The 15,341-nt window shown below is 44.4% G+C and overlaps 1 protein-coding gene across 4 annotated transcripts; it reads left to right on the forward strand.

The window, feature by feature from the left end:
* Positions 1 to 217: 217 nt before the first annotated feature.
* srrm2 (serine/arginine repetitive matrix 2) lies at positions 218 to 13,893 on the forward strand. 4 transcript variants are annotated; one of them, XM_026163955.1, is made up of 15 exons: positions 218 to 460; positions 3,560 to 3,811; positions 4,084 to 4,179; positions 4,668 to 4,853; positions 4,966 to 5,049; positions 5,129 to 5,197; positions 6,261 to 6,287; positions 6,394 to 6,510; positions 7,117 to 7,255; positions 7,343 to 7,558; positions 7,592 to 9,567; positions 10,992 to 11,678; positions 11,766 to 11,834; positions 12,694 to 12,801; positions 13,451 to 13,893. In XM_026163955.1, exons 2-15 carry the CDS (start codon positions 3,564 to 3,566, stop codon positions 13,503 to 13,505), a joined length of 4,077 nt encoding a protein of 1,358 aa, XP_026019740.1. In that variant the 5' UTR covers positions 218 to 460; positions 3,560 to 3,563; the 3' UTR covers positions 13,506 to 13,893. The 4 variants fall into 4 exon arrangements, with proteins under 4 accessions (XP_026019740.1, XP_026019737.1, XP_026019739.1 ...); XM_026163952.1 differs by having other exon boundaries at positions 7,343 to 9,567; XM_026163954.1 differs by having other exon boundaries at positions 7,120 to 7,255; positions 7,343 to 9,567.
* The last annotated feature ends 1,448 nt before the right edge of the window (positions 13,894 to 15,341 follow it).

Genomic DNA, 15,341 nt, shown 5'->3' on the forward strand with positions numbered 1-15,341 from the left:
AAAATAGATTTTCTGTTCATCAGTATATATCTATTGTTCCAAATTGGGCTATTATGTGGAGTGAAATTATGTTTAAATAACATTTTCCAATAAAGAAGGACCTGTTTATGGAATTCAGAGAGTTTAACAGGTAGCTTAGTAAGCTCAATATAATAGTTAACGACAGAACGGTGTAGTTTTTGTGAATATAGTTCTGTCTTTCAGAACCTGAACGCATCAGTCTTTATCCGCGCCTGCGTGCGTCTGACGTCACTGGGAGTCTCGTTCTTCCTGCGGTTGGAGACCAGAGGGGCTATCTGAAAGCAAACGGAGCTAGCAGCGTTTCTTTATCTTTGCATAGTTTTAAAGACACTGTTGTTATAATCTAATTTCTGTGATCGTGTGATTGTAAGGGACCTTATTAACCGCCAAATTATCTCAGACGCCGTTTTCTCTTCGCCCCCGCCCGGAGAACAAGCTGGTACGTATCAAATACGTTAGCTATATTAGCTTCGCTGTGTGTTGAGAGGCCTTTAGAAACATGGCGTTTAAATTCGCCAGTTGGTAAGGAAACCAAATGTCAGAGAAGCTGCATTTACTCCTTTAATTTTTTATATATAACTATAATCTGCGTGTCCCTTCGGTTCTGTTGGCGTTAGTTATCATAAATGAGTTTATTTAACAATCAGGCGCAACAGCAGGCCTGTTATGGCGCACGTGTTAGTGCGCCAAAAAATTACTGTTAGCGGTAATAAATTCAGATCAAATGAAGAAGAATTGACGTTAAACACGAGCGGAGACGCACACCGACCCACACAGCGTGTACTACCCGGCTCAGAGGCTGCTCCAGCCTTCGGTGATCCGAAGCTTCAAACAAACCCGTGTCAACAAAAAACAAAAAGAGTGCGAGAGACTGATTTAATGATACACCTGTGACAGTCTGAGGCTTGAAACAGGTAGGACTAATAATCACTGCCAGTTTTTAACGCCTACCATTGCGTCGGAATATTTGGTTATTAGCAGCGAAAGCGAGACTATGAGAAAAGTTATAGTTGTCGAACCGTAACCACATCCTGCTGTTCAGGATCAGGGAGCTGTCGGCATAATTGTTTTTCTACTCCTACCATTTTAGTTATTTATTATTTTATTTTTATCTATTTATTTTAAGCCGTATACTAGTGTTTCTATTTTACCTAAATATTGTTGTATTTTTTTTATTTAGTTTGAAGTATTTTTAGATGTTTTTTTAAATGTAATTCTACAATTACTATTATTTTTAATTTAATTTGGTTTTACTTTGATCTTTACTTTTTCTACAGTACTTTATTCCAGACACATTTTTAAAATATTTATTCTTTTGATTTTTAACATTTTATATTTACCCTTAATTGCTTTTGCAGACTTTTATTTAAGCACAAAGCACAATTTAAAAACGTTAAACATGTCCTTCAAGCGCATTACAACAAAGCCAGAACATGGAAATGACATGACACACACTAAAGTTCTTTTAAAGCTCTTTTCTACTCTACATGAGCACTCAAAGCACTTTATACAGCAGTCATATCATAGTGCTTTCTATACATTCAGGCTCCAAATGCATTAGAGAGCAACTTGCAGATCAGTATCTTGACTGTACAGTCTGTATACAGAGCAGCCAGTGATCGGCCCAACTAACCTTCCTAATAGTAGATGACATGGTGAACCCTGTTCTTTTGAAATTGTGAGAGGTAATGGCTCAAACATGCCAGTGTGGTGGTCCTCGGACAGCTTTGCAGACAGTAGTCTGCACATTGTCTTGTTTGTGCTGCTGTTGGTCCATTAGTGACCCGTGAAGAAGAGCAGAGGTCCAACATTCAAAGAGCTGAAATGAAACCAAGTGTTAAGAACAATAAACGGTGTCCTCTGCTGCCACTGTTTGTGTTTCTTTATACATTTGTTGGTCTTCTGTCATTTGTGGGGACTCCACTGCTGCTCCCTTCCCTGTTCCAACCCACTTTTTAACCAATCAGCATTTGATCTATTTGCATTTGTATTGGTCGGTGTGCATAGAGTCTGCATACACGCGCTTCAAAGTTTAAATCATTTATTTTTAGATAATGTAGGTTCTAACACTGCCTTTTCAGATGCAGGGAAAACACCAGGTGGCTTTTTGAGACACTCATTCACATTAGTGTTGCAGTGTAGGGCTGGGCGATATGGCCTAAAATTCATATCGCGATATAATTTGAAGCATGTGTGGTAACGATATATATCGCGATATATTCTTTTCTTCTGTATAGCATGTTTTCCACACTATAAGGACTTAAAATCCTTTAATTTTCTCAAAAATCGAGTGTGCCTTATGTATGAATTCTGATTGTGCTTACTGACCTCGAACCGATTTTGGCTGCAGAAATCTGTTAAAAAATGTTTTAGTACAACTTTGGTAAGCCGCACAGCTTGATGGATTGTCAGAGCATTATGGCTGCCGTAGTGAGGAGCTGCGCGGAGTAATCTGGGTCCAAAACTCCGTCTGCTTCAGCTCCCAAAGTCAAACGAACACTAAGAGTTAAAAACTGTCTAAATTCTTTTATCTTTAATAAAATCATCAGCGTTGCTGCTTTAGCAGGTGTAACAATTAAGTTTAACATCCAGACATCCATGAAAACAGAATTTATTAAATTTAACGGAGTTAGAAGTTAACAGGAAGTTAGCTCGCTAGTTTCCACCTAAACATTTCATATCAGAGATTTTTGAAACACATTCAAACGTACAGCTCTGTTATCACTTCAAACATAAATGAAGACAGAAAACTAAACAGCAGTGGCATTTGCAGGGTTACTGAAGTTGGGCTAGCTGGTATATAATGTTGTGCTACGTGATTGCTAGCGACACAGCTATGTTAGCATAACATTAGCACAGTGAAGCTGGAGGATGAACGCCAACTTTTTTCCACTCGATAAAAGTTAACGTGAGGGATTCTGGTGGTCAGGGACAAATGCAATCGCATAGCAGGATGCTATACACGGGCCAAACTTCAGTCAGGAGAACAACTGAGATTATTCATCCACAATACGAGGTTAGTTATTAATATACTGCAACAACATGGGAACAGAGCAGCTGCGAGAGAATTCCACATTAATGAATCAATGTTACCGAAGTGGAGGAAGCGCAGTTTTTGGCTTTCCCCATATTTCAAAAGTGCTTCATCTCTTTGTTATGACTGTCGCCCGCCATAATTTGCAGAAGATAATGGTTGTAGCCGCTGCAACGCTTTCGACCAAAACAGGCGCAGCTTGATGACATCATCAACATGTGCTATCGCGATAGAGCGGTATAGTCAAAATCTCTGTCGTTGGCCAAATTTATATCGTTTCTATCGCCCACCCCTATTGCAGTGAGTCTTTTTTTTTTTCTTTTTAATCTTCAGGTCGTCTCCTTTCTTGAGCTCCATATTTGTTATTCAGTGTTCACTTGGACCTCACCAGCATATCAGGTCCTTTCAATGATCCTGATTGTTGTTTGTGTTTTTTCTACTTATGTTTATTACGTTTTACTGCAGCTGATATCTGATGTTTAATCACTTGCTTCGCGTCTTCAGAGCCATGTACAATGGGATTGGCCTGACGACTCCGCGCGGGAGTGGCACCAATGGCTACGTGCAGCGCAACCTATCGAGTCTGCGGGTCAAGCGGCCGCGGGACGAGCGTGGCGGCGAGCGGGATGAGAAGGACCGGGAGAGGCTGGAGAGCCAGCTCAACAGGCAGCCCAATGCCGACATCCTGGAGCACCAGCGGAAGAGGCAGCTGGAGGTGAAGTGTGCTGAGCTGCAGGACATGATGGAGGAGCAAGGGTAAATATGGTTATTGAACTCAAAATGAATCTCTTTATCTAAGCTGCTGTGTGTTTGAAGGTCTCTGCTTCTTGAATCGTGAGGATTTCCAGCTTATTCTTAACTGAGTTTTTTTTTTCTCTCTCTCTCACAAAAATATTGAACCGTGTCTTTAGAAATATGTAATCAGTCCACCCAGATTGCTTCAGTGGGAGGAAGAAAGTACTGGTAGTGCAGCATGCTGTTACACCGACTTCTGCATATTGCTAAATCTTCTTTGTGTGAACGCTCAGGTATTCTGCTGAGGAGATCGAGGAGAAGGTGAACAGTTTCCGCATGATGCTGCAGGAGAAGGAGGAGCCTGCACCCGCCTCCACCGAGAGACCAACGTAAGCATTTATGTCCTCATTAATAACAAAAGAAATCACAAATTGATTCCTTGAAGCAACTTTGGTTGCCTGTTTTCTTTTATTGGTTTCAAGAAACATATTTTTCTATAAACCAGCACCCGGCCTCGTACTTGCTGACCTCATATACAGTTTGCACGGAGGATAATCACACCTGTCAGTTTGTTATTTCTTTTACTTACCGTGAGCTCATTTGACAGCAAGAGGGTTGCAGCGGAAGGAATAAGGCTAAAATTGTCTTGTGTCCATTAATTTAAAAGAACGTCCAGTTAATTACATTTGTAAAATCCTGCCATGTCTTAATATTAGAGCTACAGTGTGATGTTCAGGGGCACCAGCTCATTATTTGCAGAATTTACAGGAAGCTTGGTCTGCACGTGCTACCCAGGTGCCTAAACTGTGGAAAACAGCATGACAGAAACTTCTAATCCTTCAGAGCGTGTTGGTGGGTTTTTACGGTTTCTTCTCAGGGTGACAGAGACACATGCCCTCGCTGCAGCCAACCAGCAGAAGAATGACCGCCTTCGCGCTGCTTTTGGCATCGCCAGCGATTACGTGGACGGATCATCCTTCCACGCTGACCGCAAGGAGAAAGAGAAGGAAAAGAGGGAGCAGGAACGACTGGAGAGGGAGAAGCAACAGCAACAGAAATACACGTGAGGAGGACATAAAAACACCTTCAGAGCCTGAGTGCACATCAAATTAATTATTAATTAATGTTTTGATTATTATTTAGAGTCTGGTTTGTTTGTTTTTTTTCTCTCTCAGGTTGCTGGAAGATTCAGATGAATCAGATTCTCCTCCAAAGAAGCGCAGTCGCAAGAAGAAAAAGAAAAACAAGAGCAGAGACAGGTGAGACGATAAATGAGGGGAAAGCAGAAAAGGTTTTGGCTGCTGAGCGGTGGTCTGATGGTTTTATTTCTTCTCCAAGCAGCTCAGAGAGTCCCTCCCCATCACCTCGCAGAGAGAAGAAGAAATCTAAAAAGAAGAAGAAGAAACGGTATTACACCACTGGGGCTGCCACAAACGATTATTTTGATAGTCGACTAGTCACCGATTATATTTGCAATTAGTCGACTAATCAGATCATCATCCATTGGACGTAAAACTACAGCTTATTGCACCAGCAGCATCTGCTCTTATATAACTATCATTAGCTTACAGCTTTAAGTGTTTAAGGTGCTAACTAAAAATAAAGACAAGATGATAGTTTATTAAATTTTAATGAAATCTGCAGATTGTTTTGGTGAAGTTTAATAAACTCCTTGCTATCTAAAATATAACAGGACACCAGAGTAGATTCTCCAGCATCTCACACTTCTGATAATCAGCTGTCTGCTTGACGTTTATTCAGCTGTGTAAAAACTATAACTTTAATCTCAGCCAAACCGATTTACTCAGGAACAAATAAAATACTAAAAAAAGCCAAACAATAACATTTTAAGTTATCTAAGTGACTCATATATCATGTTTAACCTGAGTAGCGAAAGACAGCGATGGTTTGAAAACGATCTGCCGGGAGTCCGGTGTTCTCACGGCTCTAGTTAGCCTAGCCCCCGGCTCGCTATCGAGCTAGTGGGTAACAGACGTCTCCGAAAACGTCGGAGCACTTTTGAAAATATGTGGTGTCTTGATAAACTGAGCAGATATTTGAGGTTTACACAGCTACATTCTCCCTGAAAATATGTTAAACGTTTATTTTGTGACCCAGAAAGAATAATAAGAGTAATATTAAAACTAACTAGCTGCCGCCATTGTTGGAAACTGAGCTGGGCCGCGCTATGAATTCTGGGACACAGCTTCTTCTTCGGGTTTAACGGTAGCTGACATCCTTGTACATGCAGTGCTGCCATCTTCTGTTTCAGTCCGTTATTACACTCTTAAATCCTGCTACTTATTCCTGCGTCTTTGGGATCTTACAAAGCTTCAAACGACGCGTCGACTATTAAATCAGTCGTCGACTGTAATCGTGACAGCCCTATACACCACCATTTATTTTTTTTCATTCATATTCATTTATATCATACAGACTGTCACTGTTAACCTGAAAATCTGTTTTTCAGAGAGGTGTCAGAGGAGGAAGAAGACAGGTAGGTGTTTATCAGACTCTTGTACTTGACAGCCAATCGGCAGCGTTTGATTTTGTCGCTGTTTAAACAGCGTTGTGTCTAACTTTGTCCTTCGCCCTCTTTAAAGTTCGTCAGAGGAAAAAGAGATGGTGTCGAAGAAAAACAGAAAAAAGAGTGAAAGCGCGAGTCCTCCAAAAGCAAAGCCAGGACGAGGCAGGAGCGCTTCCTCCAGCTCTGCTCACAGGTATGACATCAAACAGGAGACATGCAGGGCCAGCTTTGAGGAACTGGCTGTTCATAATTAACCTTACAGTGCCGTTCGTACTCAGTTTGACACCACTTATCTTCCCTACTGTACCATTTGAGGGAGTTTTTCTAAGTTTTTCTCATTTTATCTTCGTTTTTGTCTTTTGAGAAAAACAAAAGCTTCGTTATTGTATTTGGTAAAATCGTGTCCTACTGGATCTAACCAACAAGGAATAGCTTTGTTTCATGTCACTCTGACCTCGACCCAATATGTGACATTCATGTTTTTAATTCCTAGTCATAAGGTCATGATCTCTTTTCCTTTTGACTTGATTCTGCTTCATGGATCATCACGAAGTATTGTTGTTCTACATGACTACAGACTGAAAAACAGATAAAAGGAACAGATGGGGGGAGATCACGTTTTTTGCTTATAGTTTCTCAGAAATGTGATGATGTGAAGGCTTTTTTTGCCACGTCACAGTAAACTGGATAGAAAGTTTTACAGACAAAGCAATACATCAGTGAATCCCTTAACTTTAAAAACAGCTTTGACATTTTGGATCAAATTGTTAATTATTAAATCCCCTCCCCCTTACATTAGCAGCAGCCCATCTCCGGCGCCACCAAGATCACGCCAACAGGACCAGACTGGAAGAAACGTTGTTGAAGGTAGAAAAGGCAGTTCTCCAGACAGGAGGAGACGAGGCCATGAGGAGCAGAGCCCAGAACAGGGCGAACGGGTAAGGCTGAGCGTGTGTGGTCACTAATACTATTTAAATATTGATCGACACCTTAAAGTGACGGAAACGCTATTTCATGTCCTCTAGAAGAGGCCCAATCTTCAGAGGGAAAAAGAGCGACCAAGCGAGATGGAGAGGACCTCCAGGAGACACAACTACTCATCCCCTTCTCCCCCACCACAGCTGGCAAAAGCCACAGAGAGAGGAAGGAGGTCCAGGAGCAAGCAGAAGGAGAGTGAGAAAGGGAGGCGCTCAAGAAGCAGAGAAGTGGAGAAAAGAAGGCGTTCCCAGAGTGTGGAGATCATGGAGAAGAGGAGGCGCTCGAGGAGTGTAGAGATGGAGAAGAGGAGGCGCTCGAGGAGTGTAGAGATGGAGAAGAGGAGGCGCTCGAGGAGTGTAGAGATGGAGAAGAGGAGGCGCTCGAGGAGTGTAGAGATGGAGAAGAGGAGGCGCTCGAGGAGTGTAGAGATGGAGAAGAGGAGGCGCTCGAGGAGTGTAGAGATGGAGAAGAGGAGGCGCTCAAGAAGCTTAGAAAATGAGAGGGAAAGATCACGACGTTCAAGAAGCAAGGAGAAGGAGAGAAATAGGCACTCCAGAAGCAGAGACATACAGAGGGGGAGACGATCAAGGAGTCGGGACATGGAAAGGAACAGAGGGCAGCATTTAAGAATAAGAGACACGGAGAGGGTAAGGAGATCGAGGAGTCGAGAGATGGAAAGGGGGAGACGATCAAGGAGCAGAGAAAATGAGGGGGAGAGAAGTAAGCGCTCCAGAAGCAGAGACATGGAGAGGGGAAGAACAGCAAGTCCAGAGATGGAGAGAGGGAGGCGTTCAAGGAGCAGAGAACAGCGGGACAAAGGAAAGGAGAGCATCCCTCAGAGGACAAGACATGACTCCTCCTCATCCCCTTCCCCTTCCCCTCTGAAACAGGAAACAAGGATGGAAAGGAGCAAAGACGGAATTAAACTGGACAAAAAGTCAAGACATGACTCCTCCTCCACGCCTTCGCCTCCCCCTGAAAAAGAGAGAATAAGGAGGGAGAGGAGTAGAGAGAGGGAGCGCAGAACTAATGATCTGCAGTCAGCAGTGCCAAACGAAAGGGACAACAGGAAGGATGCAAGGAGACTTGCGAGAGAGACGCCTCCTCGCCAGCAGAGAAATGACAGGAAGAGGGACGGACAACCATCCCGTGGCTCCTTGTCACCTGCTTCCCACTCACCTGTCACCAATGGACGTCAGAGGGAAAAGGAGAACGACAGGAGAGGAGAAACAGACAGAGAGAGCAACAAGGAGAAGGACCGGCATCTGAACAAGCAGAGGGAAGAAGACAGAGTCCAGGAAGGCAAGAGGAAGCGGGACGAGGTTCGATTGTCCTCAGAAATCAGGCGAGATGAATCAAGGCCTGCCGAGAAGGCGGTGAGTGAAAGACCGGAGGCGAGGGAGAAGCCTGCTGAGAAACGGGAGAGCAGTAGCAGCAGCAGCAGCAGTAGTAGTAGCGGCAGCAATAGCAGCAGCGACAGTGACAGTGATAGCTCCTCATCTTCTTCATCATCTTCCTCCTCCTCCTCGTCCTCATCCTCTGAAGATGAAGGCAAGTCAAAAAAGGCTGGATCCCCACAGAGGGAGAAGGACAGCCTAGGAAAAGCTGCACTGTCCGCCATCGGGATTGCAGTCCAGAGACATTTAGCCAACGGTAAACAGCAAAGCTCGGCCTCTGAGCGCGACACACCCAAAAGCTCCCAGAGGGAGCGAGGAGGAGGAGCAGGGGGAAGAGATGCACCCGAGAGGGAAAGACTGCCTCAAAGAGCTCCGACAGAGGAGTGCTCACGCCGCACCAAAGGCCAGGAACGCTACAGCCCCACACAGATGGACAGTCCCAGCCCACCTCCTTCCCCACCCAGCAGAGCAGGCACCAGAGCAGGCAGGAGATATTCTCCCTCTGAGGCTGATGGTGGGAGGGGGAGAGCAGAGGTAAAGACTGGGGAAAAGGAGAGAGGGAGGGACAAAGACACAACCAGGGGAGCCACAAGGTCTAGCCCCTTTGCCCGGAGGTCACGCTCTCCACCCCAGAGGAAAGCTACCGTCTCACCCCCCCGTCGCACTCCACCCAGGCAGTATCAGGACCCCCCAGCCCGGTCCAGAAGAGTTTCTCCACCTCCTCCAGCCTGGTCAGACCGAGACAGGCAGAGGCAGAGGGACAGAGACCGGGAGAGGGAGCGAGATAGGATCATCAGGAGGACCAGGTCCAGAAGTCCAAGGAGACGTAGCAGGTCCACTTCAAGAGGTCTAAGAAGACGAAGCCCCCCCAACAGGTAAGAGACAAGCCTACATGTAAGTGTGCAGGGTCTGCAGGGCAGCGTTGTCATGAGGCAACATCCATATTCTCTCACGTTAATGAACAGCCTCACAGGGACGTCATCATCTTATGTTTTATTTTATTTTTTTCTGTGACTGTGCTTGAGCTTGTCTAAGAGCAGTACACGGCTACAGCACGCACCAAATCCTAAGAGTTCCAGTCGTCGGCAACAGAAGGGAAAATTGTACGAAGTAAATCTTGAGTAGGTAACAGATCACGTGATGAATATTTAGGGGGCAAATTTACAACCACAGTTCCCCAATAGTTGGGACGCTGAATAAAATGTAATTAAAACAGAATCCAATGATGTGCAAATATCAAACTCTTTCACAATCGAACAAATATCAAATGCTTAAGCTGTGGACATGTGATGGCAGCTGCATGTCTCTGTCAGTCAGTGTTTTCCAAAGATGCACTAATCTTTGGAAAACACAGAGATCACTAATGTGAAACTAATGTTTCTTTCGGTCGTCTTCTTTCCTAATATTAGTCAGTTTGCAGTGCTGGTGATCAGGTGGTGGGGGGGGGATGGTGGACAGAGCTGGCACACCTAAACCTTTAAGTGAGGGTGTGTTGGAAACACGAGGCAGAGGCCTGGGTCTATGAGCTCTTCAAGGGTGGGTGCTGCAGGAGCTGCGATGATGGTTGTTCCCTGTTGCGGTAGTAATCCACGATACCAGATGGTGAGCACTGGAGGTGAAGAGATCCATCAAGCTAATGCAGTCCTGTTGGACTTCGTTAGCCTGGGGTGAGGTCACTGAGGCAGCTAACAACTCCTTGGTTTCTGGTCCTCTGGGGTGTGTAAAGTTTTCCCCTGAGTTCCTGAAAGCTCTGGATGTTGCAGGGCTGTCCTGGTTGACATGCCTCTACAAAGTCACATTTTGGGTGGTGTCTCTGGATTGCCATGTGGGCGTAGCCAGCTGGCAGGAGGCCTCCAGTTTGGCCTCAGATTCTCAACTCTGGTTTTTGCAGATGATGCTGTTAGGCTGGCTTCAGCTCACCTCCAGCTCGCGTTGCAGCAGTTCACAGCTAAGTGTAAGTGAGGATGTCTCCTGGGCGAGGTGTTTTAGGCATGTCCTGTCAGACGAAGGCCCTGGGGCAGACCCAGACCACGCTGGAGAGATTACCTCTGTCTTCTGGCCTAAAAACACCTTGGTCCTGTCCTGATGTATGAACTTCAGATCAGCCCCCTCTAATATTAATTAGGGTTCTGAACTCTTGTATGTACTAACGTGTCATTATAAATAAAAACGTAGTTTACTTCAGATGGAAGTTTATAATCTGACATCATTGTGTGTATTGTGGGCGGCGATCCAATGATGATTTCTGCCATGCTGACTGTGCAGAGTAACAGAGTAAAGTCAAATCTCTCCCCCCCAGGCCTCGGCGGTCTCCGTCTCCACAGCGGCGAAGAAGGACAAGTCGCTCGCTCTCACGTGAAAGAGAAAGGGAGAGAGAACGTGAGAGGGTCAGGAGGAGGGAGCTCGAGCAGGAGCGAGAAAGGGAGAAGGAGAAAGAAAGCCTGCAGCCAAAGGATGTTCCCCAACCCCGCAGGTCTTCTTCCTCGTCATCATCTTCTTCCAGCTCCTCTTCTTCCTCTGCGTCCTCACAGTCACCGCCGCCAGAGAGGAAAGACAGCAGAGGACCATCAGAGAGGGACAGGAGAGCAGATCAGCAGGACGAGAGGAGGGAGCAGAAAAGCCGCCCCTCTGCCTCACAGGGCGCTTCTAGAGACTCTTCTCATGCTCCACCCTCAGGTGGGAGAGGCTCACAGTCCGATTCTCGCCGCTCTGAAGTGACCCCGCAAAGATCTCTGGGGAGCAGCCAACCAGACGGCAAGCAGCTGCACCGGGGTCAAAGTGGAAAGCGGTCGCCGCCAGCCAGCCGCCAGCCACCTGAACGAACGGGCAGAAGCGAGAGCGCTGTAAACGGGAAGGAGGCAGAGATGAAGAGCAGCAGCTCCAGCTCCTCTTCATCTTCTTCCTCCTCTTCATCATCATCCTCCTCCTCATCATCATCTTCGTCCTCTTCAGACAGCTCAGATTCTGAAGCAGAGCAGGAGAACGGGTGAGCAGACTGATAATCTGAGCTGACGGTGGAGTTCACTGTGTCCGTCACACCATTAATGAACTAAGACTGTTTTCTCTCCAACAGGAAGGCAGCCAAAGCTAAGAGCTCTGCTTCCTCTTCCTCTGACAACGAGAAGGAAGCAAAGAAGAGAAGGTAAGAAGGGAGGACCACACAAACACTGTTTAATACCTTCACCACAGCAACGACACGTTTATGCTGTTGCTTGAAGTGAAAGTCTCCGGATAGATGGAAAGAAAGAAACACTCAGGAGTAGAACACGTGGAAACAGGAAGTTGCAAAATAGTTTGTTGTTGTTTGTTTTTAATTATCAGTTGTGACATCGCTTTGGGCAACAGTGGCGAGCTGACAGCTAGCTTAAAGATTTCATGAAAAACATCTCAGTGGTCCTGTAAAATGTCTGTGAAGGTTCTCAGTCATCCAGGTCACCGTAGTCAAAGGAGCTTGCAAAGAAAAGCGTCTGGACTTCTTTAAGTTGCTTGAAGACGTTTCACCTCTCATTCGAGAAGCTTCTTCAGTTGAAGAAGCTTCTTCAGTTGAAGAAGCTTCTTCAGTTGAAGAAGCTGCTTCAGTTGAAGAAGCTGCTTCAGTTGAAGAAGCTGCTTCAGTTGAAGAAGCTGCTTCAGTTGAAGAAGCTGCTTCAGTTGAAGAAGCTGCTTCAGTTGAAGAAGCTGCTTCAGTTGAAGAAAGCTTCTCGGATGAGAGGTGAAACGTCTTCAAGCAACTTAAAGAAGTCCAGATGCTTTTCTTTGCAAGCTCCTTTGGTCCTGTAAAATGTTAAACTGCATTAACAGGCAGATAAAATGAACTGTTGCCCAATGAATGTTTTTTTTTGTCCTGTGTAGTCACCACTTCTCTGGAAGTTATTGTTATCATACTCGCTGAGCCGTTAGGCGAGTACCGGCCTGCTTCAGCTTTAATGGTTACAGTGATGTTTGATTATACCGAGGTTGCAGCGCAGTAGTCTGATGACAGATTTGTGTTTTGCTCGCAGCCCCATCAGGCCTCAGCGGGTGCCGGCTGATTCACTGAGAGATTCTCGCTCCCTCAGTTACTCTCCTCCCCGACACGTGAGACCAGTGGCGTCCTCACCGAGCCGCAGGTCTGTAACCACCCGGGACATTTGAACTTGACATAGAGCGACAGCAGCCTATGGTGTCGTTTATTCGTTTTGGTTGGTTTTACAGAATTAGAAAAATTTGTGGAGTAAGTTGTAAATGTATTTTTTAAATGATGCTGAATCTAAAATATATTGAGAGCCTGCTGTGATTACATGTCCTGATTGCTTCAGCAGGCTTATATCTGAATACAATTATTAAAAAATAAACAGGTTGTGTTTAGTGCTGTTTAGTGAGATGTGCAGCAGTAAGTGATGCAGGGCGAGAAGACCAGGAGATTTGCTAGACGTGGAGACCAAACTTTGAAGCCCTTTGAAACCCTTTGGCGGGCGGTTTCAGACCCCCGGGCCACGTGTTTGACACACCTGCCATAAACTGTAAAACAAATAGGAATGAACACATCACCACTTCCTGTCAGGGTACAAAAATGAAGATGGAACATCTCAAATTAACCTCCCTGTTCATATATGCAGATATATCTGCAGAAGCTGGTGCTTTTTGTATCTAATGCACCTGTTTCACATTAGCTGTGTGCTGTTGTGAAACGATTTTGTATGAATAAAGGTTAAAGTGGAGTAGTAGTGGAAAAAGGTCTGGAAATGACTTGTTTTTTCTTAAACTCTTTGCTGGTAGAAGCAGCAACAGACGGTCACCGAACCAATCATCGAGCAGCAGACGAAGGAAGTGAGCCGACAGCAGACGCCTCCCTTCTTCTTCTGTGGTGTTTGAACTGGACTACAACACAAATGCCAGAGCCAGCAGATCTGCGTCGCCGGGAGGTCTCCAGTGTTAGTGGGGGTTTTTTTTTTGTTTTTTTTTTAAGCAGCGATGGCTCGAGGCTGGCGTGTACGTCTCTTTTTATGAGCTCAGTAAAAAGTTCACCCAGTTAAGTAAAGCGTAACTCTAGCACTGTTCCTCTGTACCTGTACTCTGTGTTGCGTTTCACCTGTAGATATGAGCTGTCTGTATTTTGGTTATCATGTGAGTTCCATTTAATGTGAGCGGAAACTGAAACGTGGTTAATTTCTTTGTTGCAAATGATTAATAACAATAATAAAAGGCAATTGTACATTTTATTTGTCTGGGAGTTTTCTGTTGCTGTGCTTTGTGTCACACTTTAAAGGTACTTTTGTTGTTTTTCTGCAATTTGTGACTTCAACTTTAACCAGGTTTGAGCAGCGGGTGTGTTGCTGTTCTTTTAACTTTTAACACCATTTTCTCAACAGGCTTCTGCTGGAAATACGAATGTTTAACAGCTCACTCGGTCCAATAACGGTCACATCGACTCACTGCGTATGAGAAGTACAACTGAGCATTATTTCAACTTGCATTTCTTAACAGTAAAAAGATGTTTTGAAACTTCCTAGCAGTCACGTTCTGTTAACGCCGAGTGTCAAAGAGGAAATGCACCTTTAAGTAGCAGTAATCAAGGTTTTGTTGTAGTGCAGAGAATTACTTCAGTTTGCTTCTTTTGACTGAACAATTTCAGTTTTTGTCCTCTTATTCAGAAAATGTAACAAGCAATTTTCATACATTAATCCTAGTTTTTAATTTCCTAACACTAAATCTAAGTCTTTCAATGTAAAAGTATTTGTACTGTAGTAACAGATTTAATTTAAAAAAATGATGCAGTGCACGTTTATTTTTATGGTGTAAACATACGGTCATAATTGCTCAGTTTTCACCACAATTGTTCTATAAAAAGCCACAAAAGTCTTTTTATACATTTATCATGAACAAAAACAGGAGCTGAGCAGTTGTTGCCTAACAATCTGTTTTCCTGAAAAAAAAAAAAAGTCCTGTTCATTCAGTTGAGTTTCACTTCATGTTTCCTTCTTGTTGCCCACGCCCCAGCGTTTGAGAACCGCTACACCACAGTTTAATAATAACGGCAACTGTAAGTGTCTTTGAGCAGGTAGGTTGTATAATTAGCCCAGGTTTTCCTGGAAAAACCAGTGACTCATTTTATGAATGCAGTAATTTTAAAAACGACAATCAAGGCCGCTTTCTGCCCGCTGTGCGCAGATGATTCACCAGAGGAGCAATAAAGCACCAAATGCAACACGACGTGTTCACACATTTTTACGTTTCTCACATGGTGACAGCAGACCAGCCTCTGGCTCCAAAACATGAGCTCAGCTGAATCTGCAAGTTACTGAAAATTACAAGTGTGGAAAAAAAAAGTTTAACACAAAGTATTAAGTGAGTAACAAGTGTAACGTTACAAAATAAAAGCTTGGAGCTCTGAATTTCAAAATAAAGAGTTTTGCAACAGGATACTGTTACAAATCATTTACAGATATAGGGTCACATGTATGTGGGTCACATGTATGTGGGTCACCCGGCTGATTTATTTCCTGCAGTCGTTTGTGACATTTTTCCTTTGGCTTCGTTTCTTAAGCAGCTTTTTAAATGTCCGTAGAATTTCTTGTGAAATACTTTTTTGTTGGTAAAAAAGTGACCTGCCAGCGGAAATCTTGGTGTGACCGGACATAAGCGGAAGCTGCTGTTGTAATACTAAAAC

This window comes from Astatotilapia calliptera, chromosome 4, assembly GCF_900246225.1.
Source record: "Astatotilapia calliptera chromosome 4, fAstCal1.2, whole genome shotgun sequence".
Taxonomy (NCBI): domain Eukaryota; kingdom Metazoa; phylum Chordata; class Actinopteri; order Cichliformes; family Cichlidae; genus Astatotilapia; species Astatotilapia calliptera.

What these genes read in the sequence shown, in the direction of transcription:
- srrm2 (XM_026163952.1), top strand. Translation starts at nt 3,564, where the DNA reads ATGTACAATGGGATTGGCCTGACGACTCCGCGCGGGAGTGGCACCAAT. An exon ending in AAAAACAAGAGCAGAGACAG is followed by an intron (nt 5,050 to 5,128) that starts GTGAGACGATAA and finishes TTCTTCTCCAAG; the next exon opens with CAGCTCAGAGAGTCCCTCCC. An exon ending in GCCCAGAACAGGGCGAACGG is followed by an intron (nt 7,256 to 7,342) that starts GTAAGGCTGAGC and finishes CATGTCCTCTAG; the next exon opens with AAGAGGCCCAATCTTCAGAG.